Source organism: Chamaea fasciata, unplaced genomic scaffold (assembly GCF_029207755.1).
Source record: "Chamaea fasciata isolate MVZ Bird 193981 ecotype frontalis unplaced genomic scaffold, bChaFas1.0.hap1 SCAF_3, whole genome shotgun sequence".
NCBI classification, from domain to species: Eukaryota; Metazoa; Chordata; class Aves; order Passeriformes; family Sylviidae; genus Chamaea; species Chamaea fasciata.
Genome location: NW_027094088.1, coordinates 36,465,892 through 36,490,349, shown reverse-complemented (window position 1 = coordinate 36,490,349; position 24,458 = coordinate 36,465,892). Strand labels below are relative to the sequence as shown.

The 24,458-nt window shown below is 42.9% G+C and overlaps 1 protein-coding gene across 2 annotated transcripts in view; it reads right to left on the bottom strand.

The window, feature by feature from the left end:
- Positions 1–13,286, bottom strand: part of LTBP1 (latent transforming growth factor beta binding protein 1) — a 186,101-nt gene extending 172,815 nt beyond the window's left edge. For both annotated transcript variants that reach the window (XM_066178599.1, XM_066178600.1), the window contains exons 1-2: positions 12,381–13,286; positions 11,911–11,981 (exon numbers count right to left, since the gene is read on the bottom strand). In XM_066178599.1, the coding sequence (XP_066034696.1) occupies positions 11,911–11,981; positions 12,381–12,832 (523 nt within the window). In that variant the 5' untranslated portion in view covers positions 12,833–13,286. The remainder of the gene's footprint in view (positions 1–11,910; positions 11,982–12,380) is intronic.
- Positions 13,287–24,458: the final 11,172 nt, after the last annotated feature.

The window sequence follows — 24,458 nt, the reverse complement described above, 5'->3', positions numbered from 1 at the left end:
AAACCAATGACTCATCAACACGGAAGTAAGCTAACAAGACTACACAAAAAGTCAGTATGAAAAAATATCTACTCTGCTAGGACACTGATCAGGGCATATCTCCTCTCAAAAGTGAAGCAACAATGTATACATACACAAAAGACCACCCTGAAAAAACTGCAACTCTTTTTCCTGTAGTTAAGAACTAAAGTTGTGCTTCAGAAGCCTACAAAAACTTGAGTTTCTACTTAATTAACTGAAGGTTACAGTGAATTTAAAACAATAAAGCTAAAAACAGAACCTGTTTTGAAATTTCCTCATCTTTTTTGCCCACACAGACTTGAACATTCTTACTTCACTGACAGCAATGTAAACCCTGAAACGCATTACATATACACCAAGCAAATGCTCTGCAGGACAAAGTGCATTACTCTAAGTGGCCTTTAACAAAGGCAGCATCAGGAGATCCAGCAACTATGTTATAAAAGACCAGTGACAACAGGTTGAAACCCCCGTCCATCAGATCTTCACAGCAATGACCCTTTTGACTGAAGTCCTTCATTAATGTTGCATAATAGAAGATCACATAACTGGATAAAAGATCACGTTTTAAGGAAAGAATTAAAACAAACATTTTAATTGACATAATACAGCAGTTTAGTTTCTACAATGTCCAAGACAGCTGTAGTGTGCCAAATGAATGACCTAATTATTTTGTTTGAAGACAACAATAGTGGCCCATAAAACTGAGAACACCAGTATTTTCCACAAAGCTAAGCTTCCAAAAACTGAAGCGTGGAAGTATTAAGTTCAAAACTGAAAAGCAGGCCAATATACTGCTGTTAAAGGCAACTGGCTTCATCCTATTCAATTCAAGCAGGTCATGACTGGAAAGTCAAAATGGAGCTTGGCAAAGATGCAAATAATGAGACAAAGCTTAGTGGGTCAGATTAAAGATCCACCTAGTCCAGTATTTTCCCTCTGTTACCAAGGTGGATGCTTAAGGACAGGGTAAGACACAATAAAAGTTTATACCACTACAGCTTTTAAGAATTAGAGGCTCAGCGACTTCCTGAGCAAGAGTGCTGGTTTTGTGTTTAATAAGTCTCAATAGATTTTTCTGTCAAGAGGTTGACTGATCTGCTCTTTGAGCCACTTCACTGCAATATCCAAAACTTGCTGTGCCAGGGATGTTGGCCACACTGAAAGGCCAGGATAGACAAAACAACCAATCTTCCCTCACTTTCCACAACTATGGTTTGTGGTGAGGTTGACCTTGGCTAGATGCCAGGTGTCCACTTAGCTGCTCTAGCAGTTCCCAGCTAGACAGGGGAAAGAAAATAACATCAAAAACAACTCATAGGTTGAGATAAAGCAGTTTACTAAAGCAAAAGTTTGTGTGTACACAAGTAAAGAGAAAAAAAAACCCAACAAAAAATCAGGTTTATTCTTTACTTATCAGCAATCGATGTTCAGCCACTTCCCAGGGAGCAGGGCTTCAGCATGCATAGGGCTTGCAACAGAAGGCAAGCTTTGTAAATAACTAATGTCTTCTGTTTCTTCAACTTTCCTTAGCTTTTCTATCTGAACTGATGTCACATGGTGTGAAATATCCCTTTGGTCAGTTTGGGTCAGCTGTCCCAGTTGTGCCCCCTCTCAGGATCTTGCCCACCCCCAGCCAATTGATGGGGGAGGGGAATGTTGAGAGACATTGGTGGTGCTGTGCCAGAGCTGCTCAGCAGCAGCCAAAACCCTGGAGTGTTACTAACACCTTTCTAGGTACCAATGCAAAGCACAGCTCCAGCTCAGCCAGACCCAATACAGTGGGAAGGGAACAAGGATTCTTTTGTGTTCTAAGACCATTCAGTCTGTATCTACTAAAAATAAAGCCACAGTGACACATTTGCTTTGGAAGTACTGAAGTCACAAAAAGCCCAAAACTGTGTCCTAAAACGCTCAACCTTTTTATACACCTTTCCCTAACCAACTACTGCACACCACTCTCTCAGAAAGACTACTATGGGGTTTGACAAATGCATATCAGACCATATGGTTGCATCTGTGACATTCTTTCAGAAAAGCAAGGGTAAAATAATATTACTGTTGGGTTTAAACACACCCCTTCCAAAACATCTTATGTTGCTTTGGGACTGATCAATACATACATACTTTTCAGTCCATGTGTTCATGTCGTTAAAGTGTATATAAATATTTGCAGAAGCAAGACCCAAAATAAAAGGTTTACAATAGTTTCAAAACACAAATATTTTAAAACTTCTACATATACAGAATGTACTTTGTTTTAATGCATTCTAAATTAAGCATAATTTATTATACTCAAATCCGTAAGTATAAAACATTGTCATGTATGGAAGGAGTTTAGATAAAAATTTCTTTTGTCCCTTCAAATTAATCAAAATACACGTTATTTCACTTGTCCTAAAAATGTTTGTATTAAAGTAATATTAAACTAACGCTAATTCTTAGATTAAGATCATTACATTCTCATTCCTATGCTATTATTTTAACTTCCTCAATAGTAACAACACAAGTTTATTTCCCTGTGGAGAACAAAAATCCACAAAAAAAATATTTTTCAGTGAGAAGTTCACAATAAACAAATTTAAATATCCCAAAAGTTTCCTGCGCCCAACTTTCTAGCCTTTTAGCCTCAACTCCACCTTTAAGTATTTCCTTTATCAAGCAACTGCTGTTGGTTTGTACTTGAATGTCCACAAACATTTTTCAATGTCATTCCTGAATTTCTAATACTTGGACACAATTACAACAGTGTTGTGAGTCTTATGCTATTGTTGATGCACCCATCCACCAGATTTCTTTCTTTTTCCACACAAAATTTACCTTTTTTTTTTCCTCATCTTGAGCACACATAATAGTCCAGCACCAGTTTAGAGAGAATGCACCGACTTGCAACAAACTTCACCACAGTACACACAGGCACAGCATAGATCAACTTCTCCCATAGGAGTGTGTAAATCCTGTCAGGCACAATACATGCCAGAGGGCAAATAATAGGAAATACAGCAATTGGAAAGAGGATTTGAAGTATAGAGCTGTTTCAGATTCCAGCACAAAATGGTTTAGAAATGATGCATGCATCAAGTTCACAGAAAGGGGAAAAACCAACACTATGACATGGACACATCTCTGCTGAGGGCAGAGTTTTTGAGCTTCTTTACGTGCAACATAGGAATACTGTTAAAGGCGTAACAAATACTGCCTTTTCCCATGAATGCAAGATTTTTATTCCTCAAGCACACAAAGAAACCAAACCAAAGCTCATCCTGGTTGAATGCACATCCTAAACAAAAAGCTGTGATACAAAGGCACCTTTAACTCCTGCTGGGTTGAAAGACAGAGTGATGATCCCCCACCGATTCCAGAAGAAAAGCAGTGAAGCGCTTTCCTTGGAAGGCAACAAGCTGTGGGTTCTGAAAGGAAAGAGGCATATTCCAGTTTCCCTCAGAAAAGTCTGAATAAGATGCTGACATCCTGAAGAAGAGCAACGTTTTTTTAGAATTTCCTGTTCTCCAAACTACCCTACTGCTTAGCTCACCATCCAATTTTTCATTTTTACTCTGAATACCCTTTTAAGTATTAAGCCATTGTCAGGACTGAGGATGCAGCTAGAGTCTAGAAACCCAAAAGCTCACTGAAACTGATGCTTTTCTGTGGAGCTGAGTATCTCATATCAAAGAGGTTTCAAAAATTTAAAAGTTTACCAGAAATACATTCAATAATTCTAAACATTCATTGAGAATGGAGGAAAGAGGAATTTGCAACCAAGGGTGATACAACCATGTTGTAAGACCATTCTATTAAAAAAAAAAAAAAAAAAAAAAAAAGTTGAAATTTCTTCTATATAATCCTAAGAAATTAACTGCAGAAAACCTGTGTGACCTCTGCACTACTTATGGAGGTAGTATTACAGCCATCTGTGTCTTTCTACATAGGAACTTGTTTTTATCATAACTATATGGTCTTAAGGAATTCTTTCCCTAAATATACTTCAAATGAAAGCATGTGTTGGAATTCTTTGCTGTCCACTTCAAACCATCAGATTCATTCCCACACTGGCATGTAAACATGACCTCCAGGAAGGGAGAGAAACAAAAAACAATGCTTTTAGCATACATATTACTTTTAAAACAAACACACAAAACGACAGTTTCTCTCTCAACCTAAGGGCAACATAATGTACTTTACTAGCATATTCTATGTATCTCCATAGTATAATCTCTAAATGCCAAGACTTATCAGAATTGCATAGCAACTGTACTCAAATACTTCAAAAGCTTAACTTCAGCAAGAGGATGCATTATTCTATCAGCAACAAGAATACAACACATTGTTTGATACTAGGCATTTTCATTCATGTTGTGTTTACTGGAGTTTATATAATATAAATAGTTAAGACTGTACAATCTGAGACACATTTTAAAGTATTCAATTATAGGAAATCCTAACTATGCATATTTCTGACAATACAAAAATTTCACATGCTACAAATCCCTTTATCATTCCAGTACCCACAAATAAAAATCATTCACTACAGAATGGACTAAGCCAAGGAAAGCAGCAGATTCACATGTTACACGCTGTTTTTGCTGCTCAAGTGGTTAACACTCCAGTATGCAATCCTCTTAATTCTCTTAACATTTCTCAGTACAGTGTTTACTCATTTTGTTATAAAATACTTCATAATAAATATGCAAGAAACTGAACAAACTAAGACAAGTTCATTAAAAAGGCAACTGGAAATATTTAACTGGATGCAGAACAACTGAAGAGTTACAAAACAGAGAAAGACTAGAGAAAAATCTATCACAATAGAGTAAGCAAAACAGTTAAGTACAATAAAGCTTTTCTCTAAATTCAACCAACTCTCAATAAGAGTTCACAATTCGGTTGAGCTTCTCTGAAATTCCAGGCCTAAATTGCCATCTAGAGATAATAAAACCTGATCTCAGTTAGAAAAAAAGCAAATCTTGCCATAGGACACAAAACTATTTCCCATATGCAGGGATTACTATCTGCACTTCACAAAAAAAAAAAAAAAAGAACATGCCCAAGCAGACCTATTTTTGGCTCTATATTGAAATTAACATCTTGCCTTACTAACATGTAAAATGCTTGTCCCCCCTCTGTGTGGAGTCATAGATGTGGAGAAATGCTCAAGATTTGCTTTCTTCCTATGGTCAATGTGCAGGATCTATTTTCTAGTAATAAATTAGGCTACACAAATACCGCTGCTTTTAAATGTGGAACAAAAAGCCACCTAAAGTAAGAAACCTCAAAGCCACCCCAACACTACTCTAGCAACTAACATACCAGTTACAGAACACAGACTGACTTGATGACCTGAACCATCAATAACGTATTAACACCCAGTACTCCAGAGTTTGAACAAGCAGATACTTTAGGGAGGTGTTATGTGCTCCTCTTCATCTCCCCTCCACAAATCCTATAGTTCCCAGGCAATCCAAGCTTGCTTTAAGGCAGGATCAGTTGGCACAAGCAGCCCTTGGTGGTGAAGGCTGCACTCTTCTCAAGGCCTCAGAGAGAGCAGAACCCCTCCCCTCACTACAGCCCTGCTTTTCCCAGGGTTGGGAGGCTCACTGATCCCATACACATAGCCACTTTGCAGGGCAGGAAGGCGGGGGGAGCATGTTCCCTTCCAGCTCTTTCCTTTTCCATGCTCAGGAAGAGCAGCTGCAAGAAGAGATGTGTAAGATTAGTACTGTGAGTATCCAAGTATCACTCCTCTGTCAATACATCATTTTGTTCCTACACACATGCAGAACCAGGCAGTGCACAACTGATGCATGAACCACAGCTTTCCCTGGCACCTACACAGCTTTCTACTCCACTTCCAAGTTACACACTGAAAACAAACAGGCAACAAACCGAATAGGAGGGGAAAAAAATAAAACCAAAAACCCTCAGCTTTCTGTGTTCCTTCTGATTCTCTATTAAGAAGAGAAGTGTTCAGGAATTTTTATCCACTGTAGATTTACTACAACTTTACTGCAGGTCCTGCCTCTTTTGTTAACACTACCTGCTGCAGTGAGCTGAACAAGTTCACTATCAATCTGTCATCTACTCCAGTGTGAGAGCACAACGTCTTGACAGGTTCATTTTAAGGTTCCGGTTTTTTGTTTGGTTTTTGGTTTGTTTTTTTTTTTGGTTCTGTCTTAATTCTAAATGCACTTGTAGTATTTGTATGAAACAGACTATGTACCATTATGAGCTTGTTTCCAGTAAAGTCCCTAGTGTCTCACAAAGAGAAGGTTGGGTAGGTTTCACTTCATACTAATTGTGGACTTAAGTTTCCTCACCAAATGAAGGAATGGCACGTGGCATGGTCATGTGTAGAGCAGGCAGCAGCTAACAGCTCCCCATCTTCTCACAGCTTTTTTACAGCCTGGTCTCACAGGAGGGAGGATGGCTGCCAAGCATGGCCAGGAGACAGACACTGTGCTCAAAGTCTGCATTACTGCTGGTTCAGATCGATCTCTCCTGAAGCTGTCATAACAATTGCACTTAGAAAGGTTTGGTTTGTGTTGTGGGACCATCTTTATGTGTGTGCACGCTATTTCTTTTAACATGCAAAGAAAAAAATCCACCTAAATAACAAAAAGCTAAACTCAAAACATGAGCTCTCCAAGAACGCACCTAACGTAATTCAGCCTCATATTGGTGTTTATTCCACAAGACCAGGCTACACCTTGGCCAAAACAAAGCACTAAGCCCTGAAAGACACATGCCCTGGGCCTCAGGTCATCAAACCCAAAGAGTTTTGTCTATAGATCAGCTCCATGCTGCTTGCTAATGTAGACAAAGATGACAAGAATTTGGACCCTGTTGTTCTACCCCCTTCCAAGGGCAGTAAGTGAAAAATAAAGCAGAGTAGAATTACCACCAAGGCCTAACAAGAGCTTTCCCACTACAGAAGCCCATTTCCTGTACATGAAATTCAAAAGTTTTATTTACATATTACAGTAGCAAGCAAAGGCAAAACCAAGCTTCTAAAGCTTTCAGTTTTTCAATTCTGAATTGCTTAAAAACCTCATCAAAGGACACATCAAAAAGGGCTAATGTATAGGTCAGTCACATGGGGTCAAAGTAGTTTGTCTCTTTAAAACTTTGACATTAAATTTTGATTTAGACATAATTTGAAGGAGATTGATACTGCTTTTGCTGAGAGGATGGTCTTAGAATGAGAAGAAAAAACATTTGGGGACAGTATGTTATAGTTAGGCTTTGTATATACCACGTAAATAAACAGAACTTGGTAAAACTCAAAGCCACAGAACTGATTAAGCACAAGCCTCGGGAACTGGTTGTGACCAGAAAACCTCCAAGAAGCACAGCTGCAAATATTTCAAGTACTCGGGTCTGATGATGAAAAGTACAGCTCTCCTGGATACCACTTCCTAAGAACTGAACTGAAGACAGAAAGAAGAGTAGATTCTGATTTTAGTATTTTCATACTAAAATATTCAGTGATACAGAGTTTTATGTCTAAACTGGAGGACTCACAAATGTTTCTAAGTTCCCAGGTCTGGATCCTAACCACATCCCAGAACAAGACCTAGGCATGCAACCTTTCCCTCACCTTCCCCAAGAAATTCAGAAGCACAAGCTGGAAGCAACTCAGGGCACACTCTAACCAGGTGATCTGGAACCACTGGTCACACTGTCAAGTGCCCATGCCCTGAAGGAGACACAAAGCTGTAGCATGCTTACTCAGCCACAGCGAGAAGTACAGCTGTGGAAATTGAGGGAGGAGGAGGCTGAAATTGAACAGCAGTACACAAGCAGAGGCCAAGCAGATTCTGAAATTGAACAAAGGAGACCCTTCCTCAGGGCAACTATTCACACAACTTTCTAGTCTCCTGCCTCTATGATCAAACTCATAGAATTCAGTCCAGTTCCAATACCAAAGTACCAGCCCTATGCATGGAATACATGCATGCACACACATCACATCTTCAGCTAAGAAAGACTTAAGACCCTTTTAATCTTAATTGACAATGATGGCATACCCGAGTTCTGCATAGACAGCAATTTCACTCCCTATAGGAAATTTACTCTAAATGTGCTCCTGCAAAATCCACTTCCTCACCTTTTTGCTCTGTGAGCCTTTCTTACACCTTTGCAGTAAGGAACTCATGCCATTAAAAACTGCTAGCTCTCTCCTTCCCATTTTTTTAACCATCCAGTTTACATTGAGAACACTCACAAACAACTGCTATTAATAATCCAGGCAAAACATACCATATGTTTTACAAGGGGTTTACTACAACAACAAGGTGGTTCTCCCCATTTATCTTTTAATATATCAGATTCTACATACAAAAGGTAATTTTCTCTTACGTTCCCAGCATGAAAAACAGCTCCTTGTACCATTAAGCAAAGAAAACCAGAACAAACAGAAGAGCATGTTTTGTAGAAGTAGTTTTAACTAACAGAAATTTAGTAGTAAGTAACAAAGGAGGAGACAACAGATTTCAACAGGATAAACACCCAGTTGGATGGTGGGAACTCCTGATTTCCAGCACAGGCCTTCCTGACAGTTGTTATAACTTGTCCAAGACCACATTTAACCTATGGCTTAATTTCCATAAATGAAATAATAAAACCCCCACACTCTAAGTTTTACTTGCCTTACAGACATGTTACAGAGCTAATTAATGTTTCTATAAAGCTCTGTTATGCAGCAAGTACTAACAAAACACAGTGTCTCCAGCCTTGGTGGTATCTCATTACTGCACTTGCACAGATTATAACCTATGATAACTACGTCTGGAAGACAATCCTCGTCCTAAACTCTTTCACGTGCTTCTAACTTTCCAAGATGTTTACTGTTGTGGTTCAATTTCTCCCACCTTTGTCTTTACCCAAAGGTGGATGTTCAGAAAGCTACAAAAAGGTTGGTTTTGATTGTTAGGCATCATATGCCCAGCATAAAGCATTTCCGAATTCTGTTTACACTGAGTGTTATCATTTCATCTTTTTAATTAGAATGACGGAGCTTTGTAATTTAAGTCACTCTGAGTTGGAAAAAAGTTCTTAAAACTTTACAGTGTAAAACTGAAATATTAGGAACAGAAAGGGGAAAACCCTATATGCCTAAATTGGATATGGTAGGCACTCTCATACAGCTTACAGAAAGACAGAAGTTCACCTTCTGAGGACTGTCAGGCTTCCAAGAGAACATGAACAAATGTAAACACAAAAGGCAGTTCAGCTTCAGACTAAAATTTAAATAAAAGAACTTACAAAGTTCCCTTGCCTCCTCTGCACAGATGCTGCCCTCTGACCTGCACAGAAACATTTCAAACACCCCCTGCTGCTGCTGCGGGAAAAGCCATGTCACTGCTCCCAGCCAGTGATAGACTGCCACCCGCCTGGACAGAAGTCGCCCAAGGGAACAGCAGCCACAGCCTCAGGCATGAGAAAGCAGGGCTAGCAAACACCACCAGGCAAGGCAAAGGGAAGGGAAAGCAGCCTGGCTGCAAGAGCAGACCTCCGCCCTTCAGCCCCTCTTTCTCAGGGCTCCAGGCAGGCTTATTCACACAGGTGCAGCAGAGCAGAAACACATGCTGCTTGTTCCAGCCTGGGATTACACCTGAGCTAATTAACCTCGCTGATCAGAGCTGGCTCTCAGCACTCCGGTTCTGGAAGCGCGATGCAGACAAATGGAAGTTGGCTCTGGAAAGAGCCAGTATGGGTCTGGGGTTTATTAACTCAGGCTTTGCACCATGCAAAAGAATAAAATCTGGCCCTAGAGACTAAATAGCTTATTAAAGTGATACTGAGCCTGAATTAATAAACCCTGACAGAATCAAACTGATTCTGCATCAAGTCAGCTCAGGTGTGCCAGCAGTTAATCCACTGCTGCAATAAGCCACTCAAAACCAACAGAGCCTGCTACCTGAATTTTTAAAACTCACTTAATTTTACAGGAAACAAAGGGGTTAACTGTTGTTCAGTTATAGATTTTCTTTTCTTCTGAAAGGAACATCAGGAGCTTCCAGAAAAGGTGGTATATGGCTTTTATGACTGTGAGACTAATCTTCTATAGCTGAATCAAGTCAATGCTATCTCATGGTTTGCCTAAGTTACAAAACAGACAACTTCAGTACATTCAGTGCTTCCCTTGACCTGCCAAGAGAGGGGTGAAACTGAGAAAATCCAAGCCAAGTGTATTATACCACTGCTAAGAGGAATTAGAGTAGCATCAGAACAGGGAATAAAAATATTTAATGCTAAGGAGAACATAATATCAGAGGCACAAAATGAGAAAATCCTCCCACCTTTCTTTTAATTCTATCTCTGCTACTCCATTCCTCCAGTTAACTGTATGAGCTAACCAAGTAATTGATGGATTTAAATTCTACACATATATCCCATAAAAATCCAATTGTCTTGACTTAGTCCTTACTAAATACTCTAAAAATAAAACTAAATCAAAAAGGAAAGATGAATGATAATCAGAAGTGAACATGAAGAACCAAAAGCAAAGAGAATTACTTAATTTGCAAACAAAAAAGGTGCCTGGAAATGAAAGTTACTAGAAGACAGACAAAAAGCCATTAAAAAAAACCAAACCAAAACATTGTTTGGGTTTTGTTCAAAATAGTCACAATAAAATTGGTTGACAATAGCACAGTTAAAACACATTTTCACTTAATGTCCTGAAATTACTAAGAGGGTTTTTTTTTATTTTGGTTAGTCTTTAAGCTAAGTGTTTATTAAGCTCTGCAGTTAGTCTCCAAATACCACTCTAAGCTGAAGGAAAACATTCTAGTACTTCTAAGGTGTTAAGTAAAATATGACTAATCTAACATAGCAGCATGCATTTGAAAATGTTGATTTAGAAGAATATCTTAAATTCATGTCTAAATAAGTAGGGAAATTGTGAAGTTTTGTCTTTAACTACTGTCATAAAGTCTTTACTTCTTAGCAACAGGTCCATGCAGATCAAAGGTACTTGACCTTAGTCAGGATTACAAAAGTGATTGCTCCCTATTGTGAAAAAAATCCCACACAGGGACAAAAGCCACTGGGGGAAAAAAAAAAATTCTTGAAAGCACTGTTTACTCCAACTCTCTCAGGAACAGTAATCTCTCCTGCTGAACTAAAGCAATATTCCCAGATCTGCCCAATCTCACTGACACTTACAGGAGTTTCCTGAAGACATGCCATTCCAGTCTTTCCTGACCTCATGACATCACTCCAGTTTAGCCATTTACAATTATTCTGAATCTTGCCTAAAGCAGCAGAAATTCTTCCGCTTTCCTATTAGAAAGAACAACTGGAGCATAGCAGGATTGACTCAATCAGTGTTATTTTATGCACATATTTTGTGTTTCTAGTTATCCCAGTAAAGGTACGGCCACTCGACAGGACCTTCACCAAACCCACTTCTTTCACGTTGTTCAGTGCTTCAAAAATCCCATGTGCTAAGTGCAGGATCATTCACGTGGGCTACTGGTGAAGGGACAGTGTGGGTCGATGGCGATTCCTTGCTCCCCACCAGTGCTCCTCCGGCAGATTCTCTACCCAGCTAAGTCCCCCATACTAAAAACGCCTAAAAAAAAAAACTGATGGGGAGGAGATGTTCACGCGTACAAAGCCTCCCATAAAGCTCTCTCCAAAAATGTCACTGTCTGTGCTAAGAATAAATGCAAGAGACACCCACTATTCATCCTTTAGCAAAGGTGAAGGTTAGGAAGGAGGGAATTAAGGATGGAAAGAGTGTTACGTCTGTCCCGTGGGTTCCGGAGCTCAGCCAGCACCCCTCTGCCCACAGACGAGCCCAGCATCCACCACCTCGCCAGGTGCCGGGGCGGCCCCCTCGGCTCCCACCACACGCCCCTCCCCGAGCGCACGGCTACTCACGTTTGATGCACCGCTGGGAGCCCGTGGCCTTGCTCCAGCCGTGGCAGCACTGCCCCCCGCACACATTGACCCTGCGGGAACAGCAAACAAGGACCAGTGTCCGGCGGGGCACCCCCGCTCCCCACGCCGAGCCGGGCCGCGGGGCGGGCGCTGGGCCGGGGAGACTAAAGGCGGGAAGAATTAAACCTCCCGATTGAACTCGACGCCTGATGCCGGGAGCGGGGGCCCGCCGCGGACTCCGGGGACGGGGGGAGCTGGCCCCGCGCCCGGCCTGGCGTGCCGCGGATGTTCGGCGCCCACGGCGGGCACCGGGGCCGGGCAGGTAACGCCGCGGTGCCCCCGGAGCCCGGCACGGCCCCCCGCCCTCTACCCCCTCGCGAGGGGGCGACAGCGGCCGCGACGGAGATGCCGGCGGTGGTCGGGAGCTGCGGTGGTGGAGCGGGGACGTGCGGGACGGGAGGGCGCCTTACCCCGGCAGCGGCGGCAGCTGGTGCTTCTGGCGGAGGGGCAGGGCGGCGCTGCTGTTGCCGTGGGGGCCCGGCGGCGCCTTGAGCCGCGGGCTGAAGCGGGCCGGCTTGGCGAAGGAGGCGTGAGCCGCGGAGTTGGGGTGGACCTGGCCGGCGGGGCCCAAGCGGAGCTGGACGGCGGCGCTGCCCGACTTGCTCATCCGCCGGGTCCGCTCCAGGGGGCCGCCGCCGCCGTAGCGCGTGTTCAGCTGCACATTGAACGTGCGCTGCTGCTGCTGCTGCTCCCCCCCGAGGAGGGTCGGGCGCTGCTGCCGGCTGCCAGAGGAGCCCCCCCGGCCGGGCTGCAGGACGTACGTGATCCTCCTTAGCCTGCCCTTTTCGGGGGCTGCGAGCCCTGGTGACAAAAGTGCACAGGCAGCGAGGAGGAGGAGGAAGCCCCATCTGATCCGACCCATTTCCACAGCGGGAGCCCCTGCAGTCGGCCAAGTTCGCGGAGCCGCGGGACAAGGGTTTCCTCTCCGCCAAAGGACGCGTGTGTGCGCGACCTGCGCCCCGGGGCGCGGATCCCTCCTCCGCTCGCTGCCCCCCAACCTGCTCCGGGCGGGGGGTAAGAAGGAAAAAAGCCTCAGGATCCTCCCGCCCGCCCCCCAAACTGTTAGCAAAGTTCAGCAAACACTTCGCCCCGTGGAGCAGGAAAACATCGTTGGAAGAAAGGAAGCGGCGGGTACGAGCCGAGCTGCGAGCCGGAGCGGGAAGGGAGGAGGAGCAGCAGGGGAAGGGTGTTTGCTGGAGGGGGGTGGTCGCAATGGAGAGCAGATGTCTCGGTTGCCGGAGCTGCCAGGGGTCTGCGTGCGTGTGTAAGAAACGGCCCCGGAGCCGGTGCGGGCTGTCCCCAAGCCCCTCTTTAAGAGAGTTTCTCGGCGAGTGAGCGTGTGCGGAGGGGAGGGGGCGGGCGGAGGGTGCCCCTGCCCCGGTGCCGGCCCCGCGCAGCCAATCTGGGGCCGCCGTGACGTCAGGGGCGCTCCCGGCGCGGGGAGGGGGCCCGGCCGGGGCCAGGTGACCGCGGGCGGGGCGGCGGCCGCCCCCCCCGGGGTCCCTGCCGGCTGCGGAGCCTGCGCCGCCCCGGGGTCCCTGCCGGCTGCGGAGCCTGCGCCGCCGAGCCAGCCTCGCAAATACCTGCTGGAACCGAGGGGCGCCGACCTGCCGTCTGCCAGGAACCCGGCCCGCGCAGCTGCCCCAGCTGCTGGGGCAGCGTACCTGTACTTCGGCAACAGCTGAGCCTTGCTGTTCTGTTTTAATGAAATGAGGTGAGGCTTTAAAGCCCCGAAAGCGTAGTATGCGTGCTTCACTCTGGAGGTGGGAACTCGATGATAGCACACACGGTATAGGTAAGCACATGCCTGCGTCTCAGCCTGATGAGAGCCAGAGGTTGCTCTTAGCAGGATTAGGAGGGACCATATTCTTCCTTCTTTCTCTTTATCTTCATAAAGCAGTATGTATTAGTGAAGGATGAAATGCAAAACACAATTGTACACTCGTAATTAACGTGTAAGCAAAAGTGCCCACGTTTTTCTCCAGTGTGTCTTAACCAGTCTCACCCTTTAGCACTGTAAACAAGAAAACAGAGTTCACAAAATAACCCGAAGGTGACATCTTTTAAAATACTCAGAAGCTGATGTGTCCCGAGTTCTTTCCAAGAAACTTTGTGGAGAATCAGTTTGCAAATCCACTAGCTTGGAATTCAGGTCCTCCTCCCAGGGTTCTCCTCTGCTCTTTTCCAAAGCTTTAAGGACACTGACCCCGGCTCCAAACTGACGAGATTTTGCTCTTCAATGCTCTTGGCACAGCTACACAGCCGGCGAGGGGAGCAGGAGGGTTTTACATTGACTCGATTCTAGGCAAGAGCCAGCATTAGGAGCACAACGGTCCCTTGCTCCTTAGTTCTCATCTATTTAAAACTGCTCAAAAATAAATACATGTTTTAAATAGATGAGAGTTTTGAGCTTGCTATAGTCACAGTGTAAGGGATCCACATCAATGTTAAAGGCTTCTGGTCCTGTGCCTCCAGTGGTCTGAATTGAAACCCAGTGTTTGAAAAGAAAATGCCACGAGTACTTGGGTGTTCTAAATCCACAGAGGGTTAAAGGAGAATGAAACTCTCTGGTGCTTCAGAGGAAAACTGGGATAAAGCCTAAAAGTTTCAGAGCCCCAGTTTGAAGTTAACTGGGAAGTTAACTGTAAGACCACTGCCACTTCTAGCAAACATACACATCTATTGTCTTTTTAACTTGGAAAACACTCCCAGCAAGTGAACTGCTCAGCCTTCCAAAGGCTAATTACTGTGAATGTCAACTATGCTAAATGTTTTTACAGTATTTAGGGAAGAGAAAAACACCTTGAAACCAGCGTAGGGAGGTGAGGACTGAGCAAGTGGAGAGAAACTGACGTGGTACTCAAGATTGTTGCTCTGCACAAGGCCACTGTCCTTCAGAAGTTTTCCAGAATGAGATCACAACTCCGCGTGTGGCTGGGTTTGTTGAACAGAGGGCAAAAAGTGCATCATTCCACAGCAGAAGCCAGTTGCTTTTAAGAAATGTGAGGTTTAAGTCATGTCAAGCAGGGGGCAAATGTGGTGTATTACTGGCTACTGTACAGCAAACAGTAAGGAACCTCAAGGGAAATATATCCACAAAGGTGGATGCCTTGCATAGAATCACTGAGGTATAAAAACATTCTTGAAAAAATAGTTAGTCATGTCTGAGATTAATTGCTGGAGGTCAGGCACTCCTCACAAATTTACATGGCAGATCTGATTTTCAGTGTTCTCTTTTTTTCCCTCTAGCAAGGAAATCCACACTTTTCCATTTGTCTGCTATCCGGTTTTGCTTCCTCCCTTCCTCCCCCTTCTTCTTCTCCACAAGATCTTGGATGTTAGGGACCAGGTTTGGCTGCAGTAACACATCAGGTTGGCCACAGAAGTTTTAACAGCTAAAAGAGGACTTCAGTGAACCACCTCTGCAGCCTAAATCTAAGCTCAAAATTTCTTCACATGTAGAAGTTTCTGCTTTCAAAGGACAAAAAGTTCATCCAGCACAAAACAACCAGATGCTGGCCTTTTAAAATCAAGCCAAGTGACTACTAAAGTGCTGAGGATTCTTTAGCAAATGGTATCACTGCATGTGGGAAACCTGTTCTGGCTGCCTCCCCAGCTCCCATGGAAAAGACACTGACTTGAGCTAGCAGTGGCAAACAGGAATTAGTATCTCACACCACCTTTCAGGCACAGCCCTCTTGTGAAGAAGAGTTGGGAAAGCAGTCTGCACTGTTTCTGTTCTTGTCCCCTGCGGTTTGTGACTAAAGGGTGGACATAAGGAAACAAAGTTCCTTAGTCTGTACACCACCCATCAGAGGGGCAGACCTCTGGATGCTCTGCTGTAAGGGTGAGGCTGAGGCTGAGAAGGGCAGAACTGGCTGGAAGACTGGGAGCCGGACAGATGCAGGAGGCAGAACTGCTGCCCTGATGAGATGGCAGGACTGCTTCAAGGTTTAAAGGTTTAATGGACAGGGGAGAAGCCAGTTTGAGATTGTGAGTATCTACAAGAAGAACCAAAATAGCATTATTCAAGCCAGAATAAAAGGAAGAACTAAAGTGCCGTATATGTTTTTGCTCAATCTCATGACTTTGGGGTCAGTCCCGTGAGTTGAATGAGGAAGGACAATTGTTTTGAGCTGTCAAAGCTGGCAGCACTCAGACCTCCACCATTCTTTTCATCAAACAGCTGTTGCCCTGGGTCTCACAGAGGATATGTTTGGTGCATAGGCTTGCAGGGCAATGCAGGGACCTTTGCAGGACGCTTCAGTGAGGATGTGCAGTTATGCTGAGGCTGAAGTCAGCTGAGCACAGGTGATTGCTGAGCCAGCAATAAGCATCACAGTGCCACTGCATGTCCCTGTGACTCAATGTGCACATTAGCCACATTGAATGATCAGCAATTCCTGATGTGTCCAGCTACGGGGTCAGTAAATGGTCCTGGTGATCTTGTAGATCCACCAGGCAGCAAGTCTTGGCTTGTAAGGAAAGCTGGCTTGGGAGCTCACATTTAACATTAGAGTTTGACAAGACTGAATGCTATATTTAACCTCAATTTTGGCTATTTAAGAAAACTTTTACGGTACTGTAGCTCCATTAGCTTCAGAAATATTACTTCAAAGTTCTTTTGAGCTAAAGGAGGAAAAGCAGTCTATAATTTCTTGTAAGCTGAGAATCAGCTGGAGACCTGTATTTGCTCTTTTCTGTACTATACAATTATCTGAAAAAAAGTCCTGTATTTTGCAGTCTAAATTACACCTTTAGCCATAGCTCTGTACAGGTAACATGACTCTAATGTGGAGAGTATTTTTTTTTGAATAAAAGAGCACAGCTTAGTCTAACTGTCGTCGGAGTAGGAAAAAGAAGTAATTGGTATTTATTATGTCACTAAAGTATATAGCACACGTGACTGAATACATATGTGATTTGCAGAGTAAGACCATGTAGATAAAAGTATCATTTCTACGTGCTATTTTTCAAACAGAACTGTACCTTCCAACCCTGACTGTTGTTTGTTCCTTCAGGCAGAAACTGTAATTACTCTACAGTTTGTACTAATATCCTGAGGCCTCAACTATTCTTGAGTGTTACCACAGTATAAAGATCATTAATAATGTTTCACAGAAGGACAAGTCCTGCTCACTCTATTCATGTAGGCACTTAACACTCACTTCTGAAGAACTCAGATAGTCAGACTAGGCTTGGGTGGATGTGTGAGGTTTGGAAGGAAGCAGCTGAGTTTTGCTGTACCCATTCACTACTGCTGACCTTCCTTGTAATTTGGAGATCTCTAATGACCATACTTGGCACGTCGCAGTAATTCCAGACTCACACTACGTTAGCTTGGGTAACCAACCTTCTGCCTCCCCCTTCTTGGATTTGCTGAATCCAAGATGCATGAATGTGCCTTCCCAAGCACCTTCTCTGAGAGCATTCATCATCTCCCAAGGCCACTCTCCCACTGCCACTGCAGTCAGGGCTCTGCTGCATTAGGCACTGCACAGCCCAGGCAATAAATCCTGCCGGCTCTTCTGACTGGAGTCACGTGGTCCTGAGCAGACCAGCTTTTCAGGGGCCAAGGAACTTTTGTGATGAGCTTGGTCCATGATATGAATTCTCATCTTGGAGCAATACGGATGCTGTGTGGCACTCAGTTTCTGAAGCAGACAGATGAATGCAGATACTCCAGAGCAACCAGTCTGGATGGGAAAACAAAACAAAGGAACAGTAGTGGAGGTAGGAGTTATCATTCCCACTCTGACTACTACCAAAAGAGATTGCAATAAGGACTTTTGTTTTTTCTTGCATTAAGTCACACTGAAAGTTGGATCAGTTTGGCAAGTCTGATGCCAGTCTGTCACCACTGACCACCCCCATATCCAGCAAAATACACACTTAAGGCAACTAGGAGTGGGCTGCTTTATAACTTACTGACAATAGCTGTAGTAGAAGAAGTTGTGTGGATTTGTGTACTCTTGAATTCCATTTTACCAAACTAGCAGAAATCCATTCTAGGATATTTGGCAGTTTCACAGTCATCCTCACATATAGAAAATAACTGATTCAGAAATACAAGATTTTTTTTCGAGATATGAAAATCTCTACACTGTGCTGCTGCAATTATTCACCCCCTCAAGGAAATAAGTATATCTTGTCTACAAAACAATTAAAATATCTATAGAATTTTTTATTACATTATTCCTAAGAATTATTTGTGTCTTTGTACACTGAAAATAAAAAAACGGCAAGGAAATTAGGTGGAAAGGACCACAAAACTAAGAAAATACATACAATTATTTCACTTTACCTTAGGAGAAGGCATGTTTAAATGAACAAATTCACAAAAGCAAAGTAAATATTATAACTAATATTTGAAAACTCCCACAGCGTGACTATGTCGTTTGCCAAGAATACTAACCTCTACAAAAATAAACTTCAGCAGTGGACCCTGATTTTACAGTGTTGCACCGTGTGCTGCTCAGACTTTTGAAAGCTGAAGGAAAAAGAGTCTGTGTGAAATAAAGCTGCTTCTGACTTCACTTAGCACTGAATAATGTCTTAAAGTTTTCCTAATTGTACATAATCTAGGCAGATCAGCAAATCAGTGGAAGTGGAAGTGAAGCAGGCAGAAGTGGTATGAAACTCTGGAAAGAGGAAGCGTGGCTCATGGGAACACCAGCCATGATTACCCCTGCAGCAGCTGCTGGATAACCTGAAAGGTAATATTTTCACAGCCTTGTCTGTGTTTGGTCTCCCCCTCTGACAGCTTGGGTTGAAGCTGGGTGGACAGCTTGTGTATTTACAGTCCAGTTTAACCTTCGGATGTCACAGAAACAGGAACCCAGCCCTACTTAGCACCTGAACTTGACTGTCAGGGTAAATTGTTTAAAGACCAGCTGGGCACACTGAGCAGCAGATCCTGGCTCTCAGAATTTAAAAAAGGGCAGAATACTAGTACTAATGATGCACTTGGAGCAGCTCCCAGCACACCAATGTTAGAGGTTGGGAGTGTGTGTATAGGTTCTCTGTCTGCTGCTCTTTCAAGGTTTGTGGTGGAAAGTGAGGGAATGAAAATTACAAGCTGCTTTTTTTTTTTTTTTTTCCATTTTTTAAAGTAGGTAGGGAATAAAATGCCGGGCTTTCATTTCCATCACTTTTCCTCCAACAGCAAGATGTGTCTGCAGAGATGTTTAATGTCGGTCTGCAGCATGTCTGTGTTTTGCATCAGGATGCTTGAACACCGCCCCTGGTCTGAGCAGGAGGACCTTTGAGGGTCCCCTCCACCCTCAATTACCGTTTGCATCTGTGATGAGGTGTGGCATCACGCCTAACAAGCAGCCTCAGGTGGAACAGGCACAGCTGCTGCCCATTTTGGGTGGGTCAGAAACCAGTTTCAAGAAACCAAGCCTGCAGGGTAATGATGTAGAAGACTTCCTGGTGTAGGCTACAGGTGAGAAGGAGATTGAGGACTGGAGAAACTAGGACATGCCAGAAGGGATGAGCAGACCCCAGGAAAAGGCCAAACACCTGGGCTACAGATGATGCTAGGCACAGTCTGAACTGATCTTACCACCAGGCAGGTTGTAACATAATAGTATTGTAGAGAGTCACACCAGCCCAGCACTTGCATTCAGAAAACACAAATTCAGTCTGGCCTTATAGCAAAGAGGCTTAGCCGAGGAGGGCCTGGTAGGGGCTGACTGCACAAGATAATCAAAACACGGTCTCTAATTAGCCAGATCAAAGTGATGGGAGCAACTACTTGACTAGAATCTTTCTCAGGTTATAGTCAGTTTGGCAGCGCTCACCTGATCCTAAGGAAAAAAAAAATAAAAGGCATGATTATGAAAATCATAATTTTTTATCCTCCCTTAACAGCTGTACTTAAAATAAGCCTCTGTAACAGTCTGATTGTTTCAAACCTGCCATGGTAATTTACCACGCTTCCCTAAAGCAGCAGCAGATGAGTCTAAACAGTAGAGGGCTTGTGGTCCGTCCCCAGCCTGGCCACGCCAGTGCTGCTGGCAGACATTCCCGTGCCGGCAGCCCCTGAGTCACGAACCGCAGCTCCTCTCTGCTGGCACCGGAGCCCACCCGAGGGGCAGCCTGAGCCTGCACTCCCTCCTCCCCCGCCGCTGTCCCCGTGTCCCGGCAGAGGCGCGCTGATGTCCCCCCGAGAGCCTTTAGCGGGCCGCAAAGCTGCACATCTGCAGGCCGCTTTGGTGGAACACACAGATCTGCAGGGCAATCAATGTAAGATCACAGGCAGCACACGCGAGCAGCAAGCAGAGAGTCTTTCAGCTCCACACACCAGCATTCCTAGCAGGAGAAAAAAAAAAAAAAAAAGTCTGAAGGATGTGCCTCGGTGCTAAACAGCCTGTCTGCGTGTGAGATGCTTGTTTGAGTCACATGTAGGTGGGCTGAAAAGAGAAGAACCATTATCTGTCCAGAACAGGGTCATCCAGGAAAGCAGGCATTTGTAGCATGAAGTTTCAGCTCATGGAGCCTCTTTTTCTCATTTTGCCTGTGTCGACTTTTAGCCAGCAGCACACAAAAAATTCAAATTCTCGAGATTCAGGATCCTAGTGTTTTGTTCATATTAAAGTCTAAAATTTTCTAGGGAAAAAAAAAGAGAGCGAGAGAAAAGAAAAGGAAGCTGATTCCTCTGCTTTTCTTCCAAAACAAGTGTAGCATTTTCAAGGACCACAGTTTTGACCTATCAGTGTACGTACAATCTTGAACTGAAAAGAAGTAATCTGAAGACAAAAGGAATTATCTACCTCTGCACAGAAGCTTCTCATTTGTTCTTATTCAAAGCACATTGATGTCCATCTCTGACCTAAAATCAAGTAGTACCTTTTACTCCCTCAAAGCTGAACTAACCTGGGTTGCCCTTCATTTTCTGTGGGGTTGTAGCCATGGCTGACAAGGATCAAGATTCTGCTCAAGGACTGTAAGTTTGATGATTTCCAGAGTTGATTTAAAGGCAACTGCAATTATGAAAATCAGAAATTATGACTGCCAACAATTTAAATTGAGAGAAAGGCTCTCCAGTCAAGAAAACCTGAACAAAAACCATATGTAAGTCTTTAGCACTGACTGGCAAAAACACCAGTGGTTTTTTTGAGTGTTTGCCAGTTTCGTGAAAGATACGATACATAACATTTTTGGGGTCTGCGGGAATGTCTAGTGATTCTTTACAGTTCAACTCATCATGTACTGACATTTTCATCTTCAGTGTTTCAGCATTTAATGCAGCTTTTCCAAGTCAAAATGGTACAGTTCTTCAGCCTTCTCTTGTCATCTATTATCATGTATCTTTCAAAGACTAGAATAGATTTATAGTAATTGATTTAGCTCTTCTCACATATAGGGCTAATAAATTGGACTTTCACACCTTCTACCTTTTCTTAGGCTTTCTTAGTCTTAAAATGAGGTGGGCTTTTTCTCCCTGAAAGAATTGAGGATTCATTTTATTGCAGAGAGGATCTCAGTTACTTGACAATACAATTAGGTAGAACAAAATCTTTTTACAAATAGTTATGCTGAACAAAAGATTAACAAAAGCAGTTTCAGTATTTCCTTACAATTTGATGTAGGGTTTGTGAAGAAAAAAAAAAAAAAAAGAGGATCCATACTTATAATTCACCTATTGAAAATGTTTGTTTTGACTCTGCTTCCAAATCTCATCTTGTCTCTATGATCTCCAACTTTTCAGGCAGGCTGTACCTGAAGATTAAGTTCTGCCCTGTTCTGGAGAAACTGGGGAGTTTTCTTAACTTACACATGTTTTAGGTTGCTATTGAGAGCTCTGATCAGCACATCAGGGAATTGGCACGGGGGGTGGGGGGGGGGGGGTGGGGGTGTTTCTCCTTTCTTTTAAAACTTGTTTGTACAGATAAGCTGAGGCTGAATTTGCATTTAAACTAAACAAACTTCTTTAGCAAGTAAGTTTCTTGGATATAACTCTTTCCAAATGTTTCCACAGCCAATTTTTTAAGTGCCCATAATAATGTCACCAGACAGGTAGCTTATTATTCACATTACAAATAAAAATCATACAATAGTTTTGAGTGAATTCTCTAAGGAGAATTTTATGAAGGAGAATATGGGTATCATATTGTTGCAAGAGCTCCTATGGATCCCCAAAGCAGGGAGAATTTTTTCTTCTTTTTTGTGAAGTGTGCCTGCTGTAAATAAATGCTTGGTGGTTTGTTTGTGTATTGAATGAAAAAGAGTTAATGGGACTATCTAGTTAGGTACATGTGTTGAATACTTCATTAGCTAGTTTTCACAGCTAAAACCCCCCATGCTTTAAAGCATCTTTCTCCTCTCTGGCTGTGCAATAATCTTCAGTACATGTTAGCCTGTATCATAAAAGCTTATCTTCTCAGCAAACGAGGCTTCCAGTTCTCTCTCCCTGGTAAAGTAGTTTAGCTCTATGCCAAGCTGGAAAACTTCACCCTCCCCCGGGGGTAAATACAATCCCTATAAGCAAGAGTTCAAGTTGAGCAAGTTCTTCACTAGTTACTCTTTCCATGAGTCACACACTTCTCTTTTGCAGAATCTGTCCAGCTCCTTGTCTCAGTGATATAAAATCAGCATAATCTAAATTACCTTTCATAGCTGAAAGCAATATTAACCCCTGATACTAAAGAGAATAAAAACCCTCTTGTATTAACAACCCAAAATTTCTTCTCCTTTCCTTCTCCAATTTTTTTCACTCTCTTATTCTTTTTGCTGTTTTTCCTAGGTCTGGCTCTCTAATCAAAACAACATGCTTACCTTCTCACATTGATTATTTCTAAAGCAGCCACTCATCTTCTTAATGTTTTTCAGTCAGGGAGATGCTCTTCTTTCCTTGTACCTGGTTTCAAGGGCTAGCACAGCCTGTTAAAGTCCACTTCTAGTTAGAATAAAGGTTCTTATATTGGTTCTTGTAATGCTCTGAGTGTACTGTCTGATCCTGTAATCAACTAGCCTTGCACAGTCTTAACAATTATATAAAACCATTGTTTCCGCAGCCTGATTCCAGCAAGAGCTATAAATAAGAAAATGTTTTTACTTTTGTGACTTACTAAACCAGAAACACTGGCTCAGAGAATAACCTGTTTTATCCAAAGAGGGACATACAGTACAGTGATTAGCATCTTCCAGGGCTAGGTGTTATGTTAGGAAGGTACCTGAGAAACCTTTCTTCAAAAGTAAGAAAGTAACATTCAAAGTAACAAAGAATGCCTAAACTGAAAATGTGGCTGAGAAACCATGAGTTAGTTTTCATTGTAGTGCTCAATCCTCATATTGCCAGCTTGTCTGAAATACTGTGCACAGCAAGCAGAGCAGTCCCAAGGGGGACCTTTGATTTTTATTGGGTATTATGGTGATACGCGCACAAAGGTTTGTGTATTGTCAAGAGAATCTTGTCAAAGATAATAATCCCACTGAACTGCCTGGAATATTCTCACAGTTTAATTTTCCAGGATACTTCCAGAAGTGTAGCTGGTGATGTCCAGGCATTGTGGAAGATGAATTATATTTTCCTGACCTTCAGTAGTGAGTTAAGCCACTAGGTAGCCCATTGAGTCCAAAAGGAGTTACACCAATATTCTGGCTGCATAAACCTGTAATTTAAAGATGTTTAAAGTCACAGGATTATGAACATACCGAAGTAACAGAAACTATGGCACAAAACACTTTCCACTGCAGGCAATTAATTAGTCTCTGTTTATCTCTTTGCTTTACTAGGCCTTTTTTTCCACCTATGTGTTTTATGGTATACAAGAATAAATTCATTTGGATTTTTATATAAGACATGCTAATGTACTTTGAGGAAAAATCAAAGCCCCATAACCGGTTTTGCTTTGTTTTAAAAGTACAATGATCTGAAAGCCAAGCACATGGTTTAGGTTCCCTTTTTTCACTTTAGAGTGTTGTCTGGCTTTTCTTAACCATATACATAAATATGACTGTATAACCTGGAGATAGGAAAGCATTTGTTTAAGCATGTGCATGCCCACAGCACCACAATTTACAGAAACTCAGAGCTGGCACCGTGTTCTGACACAGAAATTTAGGGTTGCACCACACATACTGAACAATTGCTCTAATGTTTGAAATACAATGGCTACACTGTTTTGTTTCCAAGTTCTTTAGGAAAAATCAATACAGATTTTTTTGGTGCCATAGTACCTTTCTAGATACTATAGAAAAGTATTCAGTGTATTATTTCTCAATTAGCTGTTACTTATTATACTCTAAAAAAAGTCTTCAAATTAAAGCTTAGGCACAACTAACTGGCACTTAGGGAAAAATCTTTGAAATTCAGTGGAAATTCTGTAGTAGCCTGTGGATTCAGAAGTGGCAGGTGGAACACAAACAAATAAAAAAAGCCTAAGAAAAATCTCTAAGTTATATATACCAGTTTCATTGTTATAAGCCAGCAAGTCAACCAAACACTTTGTTTTATGAGGTGTTACAGAGTCAGAGGAAAA